Raw genomic sequence first — 9544 nt, 5'->3', positions numbered from 1 at the left:
CTGGGAGAAAGAGCTGGACAACAGGGGTTGTCCTTTTCAGGGTATGTGTCCCCCATGCAGGCAAAGGTACATACAAAACTTCACGGGCCTGCTGTTATTAATAAAAATGTTATAGCCACTAAGGCTATATAGAAACATATAGCGAAATTAATTGTGGTCTGAGGCCGTATATATATTTCCATAAATGTGTTGTTTTCGCTTGATTAAGATTAAACTACTGTCCTGGGCCCCGTTCCACGAAGCGATCTTAGCCCTAAAATCAACTTAAGTGCATAGGGTAGCTATGCGCTTAAGGTAATCTTAGGGCTAAGATCGCTTCGTGGAACGGGGCCTTGGTGCACACCTGGGCTATCTGGGCCGACTGTCCAGGACAATGTTAATGGTTACAAAGAGAGATGTCCGTTTAGTGGCCTTGCATCTGCCTAGTAAAATTAAGACAGAACATCTTGCCACATCCTAGAACAGTCTGAAAAAACCTTCGATGCGTAAGACACGACTTACTGACTGTAAAGTTCATAGAGGAAGTAAAATTCGGATTTGAGGACAAAAAAAACCCTGAACGAAGTGAGAATTGCTGAAACTCACTGTGTGAAATCCGGTATTACGATGCGAACCCAGTATCAACCAGCCTTAAGTCAAACGCTAGCCACCGATGCCTGTTAAGGTTTAAAACTTTTATTTACACTCTGTGTGTTTTTTCTAGGTTTGCCGTTATTCATTCGAGTGTTTATTATTTTCCTTGCTTAAACCTAAATGTAACGAATACGTCTTCAATTGTGTCTATAAGGGGCAGGGGAAATTGAACAACACTTCAACATTTTATAACAATTTTAGGTATATGGGGTCCAACATAACTATATGGGTATTAATTTATGACACGGTCTCAATAGTGACACCCCCCACCCCCACCCCCACCCCCACTGCTTCTATATAATGCTATTACCGAATAGGAGAGTGTCTTGTAAGTTGGATAACTTGTGCCCAATCCATTTGTACGGTACCTTATATGCAATAAAATATGTTTCAATCAAAAATCGAATAGCATCAATTTGCAAGGGATTTTTTATATGTACATTATATTTTTCCATAAAATAGGCATAACATACCACGGCCTTTGGCGTACCAGTCGTTGGGCACTGCTTTGTACGGGAAAATACCCAAATATGTTTAATGCAAAACAAAGCGGTTTATGTTGTTTAACGATACCACTAAGTACATTGATATTAATCATCGGCAACTGGATGTCAAGCGTTGATAATTCTAACAGTCATTACAGTGATTTTCCCATTAGTTGCAAGGGATCTTTATCTGCTCTTTCCCACATACAGGATAGCACATACCATGTTAGATATATTGGTTGTCGGACACTGGTTACGACGGGGAAATCGAATGAAAATGGGTCTGCCGAGGGGGATCGATCTTACGATAAAATTTCTTCAGGCGAGCACTCTACTAACAGCTAATACAGATTCATAAAGTTAGTTTGTTTTGTTTAACGACACCACTAGAACACATTGATTTATTAATCAGCGGCTACTGGATGTCAAACATTTGGTAATTTGTTACGTATTATCTTAGAGAGGAAACCTGCTACATGTTTCCATTAGTAGCAAGGGATCTTTTATATGCACCATCCCACAGGCAGATAGATAGGCTAACTAATTTAACGTGCTCATATACCACTAGGGTTTCGAACACGCCTATACCGAGTCCCACAGACAGGATGGTACATACCACGGTATTTGGCATACCAGTCGTGGTGCACTGGCTAAAGTGAGAAACATGTAGGCCTACATAAATACAATCAACCCTATGACTTGTCGCATAGTGGCGTAGCGTGGGTTATCAGCGCCCGGGGCAAGACAAGTATGTGCCCCCTAACCAGTGGACCGTTGGCATTCCCAGAGTCCCTTCCACCATTCCAGAATTTTGCAGGGTTTTTTACTGTATTAAATTTTATCAAATCATATATACATAAATAGCTTCCCCCCCCCCTCCCCCCCACAACCCACCCGCAATATAAAATACCGACAATGCTAGACTAAGTGCCGGTATTGTAATAAATTGTAACTAATGCTTTTGTAGTTAAAAACTGTCAACTTTATGTCTTATATTGAGATTTTTAATCTGATCAAAAGTAAAAGACTTTGAAGCAAACGGAATATTTCTTTAGTTAATGTATGTAAATAGGTCAGTGCGTGAAAGAAAGAGAAGCATTAAGTTTGTGAAAATAATGGAATGAATGAATGAATGAATGTTTAACGACACCCCAGCACGAAAAATACATCGGCTATTGGGTGTCAAACTATGGTAAATGCAAAAACAATGTGATTGAAAATAATTGATGTGCTTATGTCTGGTGCTATCGGTGGGGTGGGATATGCTCATCTTTTCGCGAGTATCTGGTATCACTGTTTTAGTGAGTCAAGAGTGTATGTCATCGTAACTTCATTGAAACGTTCCGTCATCTCTGCATTATGTAAATATACAGACAAGAATACGATAGCTGTTTTAGCGTTAGAATGTGTAAACTTTTAATTCAAATTGTTTTTATTCAGGACTATGTACTTCAAATGTCACGAGTAAAACCTTTTATGAAACAACAAAATGAAGGCAATGTGCCGATATGGAATGTTTGAAAAACAGATGTCTTCTCTTATAATTTGCATAATAGTTTTAAATCTGTCACATTATAATATATCACGTAGGCCTATTTATTCTTTATTGTGAGTATTAACATTCAAGAGGTTTGAAGAACGTGCATATTCGAGGAATGAGAAAAGTATTTTTAAGCTACTTTGGTTCATACTTTAATACAGCTTTGAAATAGTCCAGCGCCACGCACTCGGCCCACGGTGCAGCACTTAACCCTTCTCGAAAACCACAATGACCTCCTTTGTTTACTCGTGCCAGCATCCAGTCGGGGTGTTCTTTTATCATGTCGTAAGGAATAAAATGTTCAAACAAAACTGGATCGTCAACACTGTTGAGAAACAGCGCGGGACTTCTAACATTTGCTTGATTCCGCAGAGGATCATTGTGGTCCCAGTACTCTTCGAGAGTACTGTGGTTGTAAAATTTGCAGTAGACGTTTTCGTCAAACTCTGGCAAAGACTTACACCTCAAGACCTTATCCATGTCGATGTGAGAGGACACGACATGCGAGTGCTGCTGAACTATTTGCTTGAGTCCTTTGACCATAATGGATTCGTATAACCAGTGAAGAGTCCTCGACTGTTCCAATGGATTAAATCCAGCAGAAACATGCACCGTTGCTGTTATTAACGACCTGTCTCCCTCCGCACCCAAGTACGACATGAGAGGACCTCCCCCTGCACTGTAAGAGAGACCCAGTAGTTTTGAATGTGGATAGGTTTGATGCACATACTCCACGACCTGTTTAAAGTCCGTGGGGTCGCCGAAACTTTGTAGCTTGGGGGTAAGCAGATGAGTTCCTCCGTGACCTCGTTTGTTGAAAACAGCCGTGCGAAACCCCCGTTTTGAAGCCCCACAGGCAATATGATATGCCAACTTAATACAGCCTTCCATTCCTAGACAGAGTATTATGATTGGTCGATCGTCTTTGTCGTCATTGTCAAGCATGTCCGGTTTTGGCCAATCAATGGCTACGACACCGCCATCTTGCAGTTTCAAATGCTGTCTACTGCTATGCATTTTGTTGAAGTAGGTGAAGTATGTTGCAGCAGCGGTGTGTAAATGGCGGTTGAGACTCAGGTAGAATGTGGATTTGTACGGCGACGAGAGGCGTGGAACTGCTTTTACGATGTAGTCGGTAAACGGCGTGCGTTTGTAAAATAGTATAGGTGTTTGCCAAGACGTTCTGTCCAAAATCCAGATGATGGCGGCAGTGACGCAGACTACAATTACTATCGTTAGAAGCATCGTGACGTATATGCTGCCCTACCGGAAACACGCGTCCAAGCCGATACAGCTTCTGCAATAAAACAAGCCATGCGTTAATAAAACCAAAGTTTGGGTGAAAATTTGTCAACCGAGAAATCCATTTTCCATTAGTAGCAAGGAATCTTCTATATGCACCATCACACACACACACTACGGCCTTTGATATACTAGTTGTAGTGCAACCGCGCATCAAGCGATCGCTATACCACTGGGCTACGTCCCGCCCCGGTTTAGACAGAGTGTACTGTACATTTATTTTTAAATTGCATTTAAAGACAAGACGACCTTTTCTATATACAGCCGCGAAGTTTAAATCTACGTGCAATGATACTGAGATAGCGCAAATATTATAATAGAAAGTTAATAAATAAAGTAAACGACAGAAAATATACAGCTGTTTTTAAAAAAAATTAAATAGTAAGAAACATGAATCTTGTTTTGTACAATAAATGTATAATAAAACATATATTATCAAAGGAATGAGAGAAAAATAATCACATGTAAAACTCAATTTGCGACTGTAACGTCCTCAAAATGGTCAAATACAACATAGTTATCCCCTAAGTAATGACAAAACAAGCTCCAATAGTGCAGCATACGTCGTAGTGTTTGGAAACGTGTGTCTGTCGCTTTAACTGGAAGAAATAAATGAATCAGCTAGTGCCGTCAGTAACTTCCTAGTTAGGCCGAGAACCTTTTATCACCGCTCGTAAAAAGTGAAGGAAAAAAGGTCACAGAAATCTTCTTCGCCAGTTAGACAAAAGTGCACTTTAATTCCCCCACCCCCCCACCCCACCCCCCCCCCCCAAAAAAATGGTAATGTCATGTATACTTAACAAAATTAATTTTGGGCCAGAAGACATTTTCGCATTTTGTTTTAAATAAGGTAAAACACACGCGCGCGCGCGCTTCCGTTGTATAAGGTGTTGACGTTGTGTTATGTTCATAAATTTAATGATTTAAACATCAATTTAGAGCGAACGAAATGACAAGTATCATTACGAACCAACGTGTAATGAACTCTAGCTGGATTTCCGTTTTGAGACATTTTCAAAAATGCTAAATATTACTCCATTGTGTGCAAGATTTTTGTGTTTGGCACGGGTCCAGTTTTACTAAAACAATATTTAGAAGTGATCAAACTTGCTAAAATAATATAACACTAGCTAATAATTACCCCATAAAGTCCATTAGTCCCTAATTAATTTTGTTGAGTATAATATACAAGATATATAAAATCAGTACAGTTACATTTTGTTACAAGTACCTGTTGACAGTGGGTTAAACTTGAAAACAATGCCGTCAGTAGAAAACAGATAACGAGTATACGTGTATTATCAGATGGGCTGACCTGTCCCGGGTAATATAATTCGATAATTGCACAGTGAGGAGACCGTTTCTGTAGTCGCTGATTGGCTAGCTTTCAAGAGATGTTTCAGGGCCATATCTAGCGGGGGTATGCCCTTTCATTTACTTGGAGAAGACTTTATATTTGTATGCCCCAGTTGTGTGGGTTTTTTTTTTTTTTGGGGGGGGGGGGTTACTACACACACACACACACACACACACACACACACACACACACACACCTCCCCAGTCATCGCGGTGAGGCAAAAACAATTGTTTACAATGTAATATTAGGCTATTCATATATGTGTCTAGGGAAAATGTAGAAAAAAGTGTTCGCTAGGTTCATATTCGATATCCCCTCTCCCCAGATTCAGGCGACGCCTCGCCCCATCTTTCCATCCTACGCAAGCCCTAATATGTTTATATCTTGTAATTAAAACTGACAGACTAATGGCTAAACCGCTATACAGAATTCAACATCCCATTAATTTATTTATGACCGTTTACAATTAATTGGTATAATGGTAAGGATTACATTAACAATATGTGTTTAATATTGTATTTGTTAAAATTTGATTTGTTTAACGATGTCATGTCATGTCATAGGGTTTTACGTGCACATTCAGAACACGATGTTGTAGCGCACGCCTGTCGTGGGCACAAGAGCCGGCCTTGGCCGACTCCTCCGTCCATGACAGGAAAGGTGGGGGGAGGGGAGAGGAGGGACCGCCTGCACTGGCAGGTGCAAGGGAGCCCCAGCAGCCCGATCAAATCGGTAGCAGGCGGGTGGGGGTGATGGTGGTGCTATGGAATTTGAATGGAGCAGTTAAATGCCAAAGAGAAATGGGTGCGCAATTTTGATTGAGGGAATTTGGCGCAATTTTGAACGGTCGGTCGAAAGGTAAATGGCCGAGCTAATATAGGTTTTGATATTAGTGAATCGAGAGTAACTCGTTAATTTTAGACCTTTACGATGCTGTGGTGTCTCCCTAGGTTGCCCATAGAGCGTTTAACGATACTAAATTTTTTCATTTGTAGCAAGGAATCTTTAGAGAGGAAACCCGCTACATTTTTCCATTAGTAGCAAGGGATCTTTTATTTGCACCATCCAAGAGAGGCACGGGCTTTAATCTTGTTATTAACTGGACTGCACCACACATGTACACGTACTCGCGCACACGCATACTTCGACTTTGATGGAATACATCCGTGCGTGTTAAGTTACTTAGTTGTAAGTTTGATTATATTACCTGTATATTATTGTTTACATGTGTGTTGTAAATTTATTTATTTAGTTATTTGAATGTTTGATTGCATTATTCTTTTAAGCAGTACACCAAAATGTTTGTAAACCACCTCAAATGTAACACCGTTGGTGTCCTGAGTGAATAAAGTTCTGTTCTGTCTAGCTCTAGAACGGCAGAGTACTCGCGTTAAAGGGACATTCCTGAGTTTTCTGCAAGTTTTAAGATGTTATCGACTAACAGAGGCTTTTTCACGACTGTAATTACATATCAAATATATTTTTCTGTATCAAATATTAGTGGCTGTATATTAAACGTGTTTCTAATCGTTCTAATATTTGTAAAAGGTTAAATTTCATTTTATTTCCTAAAAACTATTTTTTCGTACGTACGAGATTATTTGAAGACTAAATCCAGTTTGGGCTTCTTACAAATATTAAGACGACCAGAAACACATTGAATATACAGATACTGATATTCTAAATAAGAAAATATATTTAATATATAAATTTAATCGTAGAAATATTTTATTTGTCGGAAACATCTTATAATGGAGCAAACTCGGAAATGTCCCTTTAATATCCTCCCCTGATTATATCACATTATGCATGCGTTATTATGACATGTACTGGACAGGCTAGCTCTAGAACGGCAGAGTACTCGCGTTAATATCCTCCCCTGATTATATCACATTATGCATGCGTTATTATGACATGCACTGGACAGGCTAGTTCTAGAACGGCAGAGTACTCGCGTTAATATCCTCCCCTGATTATATCACATTATGCATGCGTTATTATGACATGCACTGGACAGGCTAGTTCTAGAACGGCAGAGTACTCGCGTTAATATCCTCCCCTGATTATATCACATAATGCATGCGTTATTATGACATGCACTGGACAGGCTAGTTCTAGAACGGCAGAGTACTGTCGTTAATATCCTCCCCTGATTATATCACATTATGCATGCGTTATTATGACATGCACTGGACAGGCTAGCTCTAGAACGGCAGAGTACTCGCGTTAATATCCTCCCCTGATTATATCACATTATGCATGCGTTATTATGACATGCACTGGACAGGCTAGCTCTAGAACGGCAGAGTACTCTCGTTAATATCCTCCCCTGATTATATCACATTATGCATGCGTTATTATGACATGCACTGGACAGGCTAGCTCTAGAACGGCAGAGTACTCGCGTTAATATCCTCCCCTGATTATATCACATTATGCATGCGTTATTATGACATGCACTGGACAGGCTAGCTCTAGAACGGCAGAGTACTCGCGTTAATATCCTCCCCTGATTATATCACATTATGCATGCGTTATTATGACATGCAGTGGGCAGGCTAGCTCTAGAACGGCAGAGTACTCGCGTTAATATCCTCCCCTGATTATATCACATTATGCATGCGTTATTATGACATGCACTGGACAGGCTAGTTCTAGAACGGCAGAGTACTCGCGTTAATATCCTCCCCTGATTATATCACATTATGCATGCATTATTATGACATGCACTGGACAGGCTAGTTCTAGAACGGCAGAGTACTCGCGTTAATATCCTCCCCTGATTATATCACATAATGCATCCGTTATTATGACATGCACTGGACAGGCTAGCTCTAGAACGGCAGAGTACTCGCGTTAATATCCTCCCCTGATTATATCACATTATGCATGCGTTATTATGACATGCACTGGACAGGCTAGCTCTAGAACGGCAGAGTACTCGCGTTAATATCCTCCCCTGATTATATCACATTATGCATGCGTTATTATGACATGCAGTGGGCAGGCTAGCTCTAGAACGGCAGAGTACTCGCGTTAATATCCTCCCCTGATTATATCACATTATGCATGCGTTATTATGACATGCACTGGACAGGCTAGCTCTAGAACGGCAGAGTACTCGCGTTAATATCCTCCCCTGATTATATCACATTATGCATGCGTTATTATGACATGCACTGGACAGGCTAGTTCTAGAACGGCAGAGTACTCGCGTTAATATCCTCCCCTGATTATATCACATTATGCATGCGTTATTATGACATGCACTGGACAGGCTAGTTCTAGAACGGCAGAGTACTCGCGTTAATATCCTCCCCTGATTATATCACATTGTGCATGCGTTATTATGACATGCACTGGACAGTCTAGAACGGCAGAGGACTCGCGTTAATATCCTCCCCTGATTATATCACACTGTGCATGCGTTATTATGACATGTACTGGACAGGCTAGCTCTAGAACGGCAGAGTACTCGCGTTAATATCCTCCCCTGATTATATCACATTATGCATGCGTTATTATGACATGCAGTGGGCAGGCTAGCTCTAGAACGGCAGAGTACTCGCGTTAATATCCTCCCCTGATTATATCACATTATGCATGCGTTATTATGACATGCAGTGGGAAGGCTAGCTCTAGAACGGCAGAGTACTCGCGTTAATATCCTCCCCTGATTATATCACATTATGCATGCGTTATTATGACATGCTAGCTCTAGAACGGCAGAGTACTCGCGTTAATATCCTCCCCTGATTATATCACATAATGCATGCGTTATTATGACATGCACTGGACAGGCTAGTTCTAGAACGGCAGAGTACTCGCGTTAATATCCTCCCCTGATTATATCACATTATGCATGCGTTATTATGACATGCACTGGACAGGCTAGCTCTAGAACGGCAGAGTACTCGCGTTAATATCCTCCCCTGATTATATCACATTATGCATGCGTTATTATGACATGCACTGGACAGGCTAGCTCTAGAACGGCAGAGTACTCGCGTTAATATCCTCCCCTGATTATATCACATTATGCATGCGTTATTATGACATGCACTGGGCAGGCTAGTTCTAGAACGGCAGAGTACTCGCGTTAATATCCTCCCTGATTATATCACATTATGCATGCGTTATTATGACATGCAGTGGGCAGGCTAGTTCTAGAACGGCAGAGTACTCGCATTAAAATCTTCCCCTGATTATATCACATTATGCATGAGT

General features: G+C 40.7%; 1 protein-coding gene across 5 annotated transcripts in view; it reads right to left on the bottom strand.

Moving 5' to 3' along the window:
- Nucleotides 1-2509: 2509 nt before the first annotated feature.
- Nucleotides 2510-9544, bottom strand: part of LOC121367834 (phospholipase ABHD3-like) — a 23693-nt gene continuing 16658 nt past the window's right edge. For all 5 annotated transcript variants that reach the window (XM_041492231.1, XM_041492229.1, XM_041492233.1 and 2 more), the window contains exon 2: nucleotides 2510-3955. In XM_041492231.1, the coding sequence (XP_041348165.1) occupies nucleotides 2794-3903 (1110 nt within the window). In that variant the 5' untranslated portion in view covers nucleotides 3904-3955 and the 3' untranslated portion in view covers nucleotides 2510-2793. The remainder of the gene's footprint in view (nucleotides 3956-9544) is intronic.

Source organism: Gigantopelta aegis, chromosome 3, assembly GCF_016097555.1.
Source record: "Gigantopelta aegis isolate Gae_Host chromosome 3, Gae_host_genome, whole genome shotgun sequence".
Classification (NCBI taxonomy): Eukaryota; Metazoa; Mollusca; class Gastropoda; order Neomphalida; family Peltospiridae; genus Gigantopelta; species Gigantopelta aegis.
The sequence above is the reverse complement of the archived record's forward strand: the minus strand, read 5'-3'. Positions and strand labels throughout refer to the sequence as shown.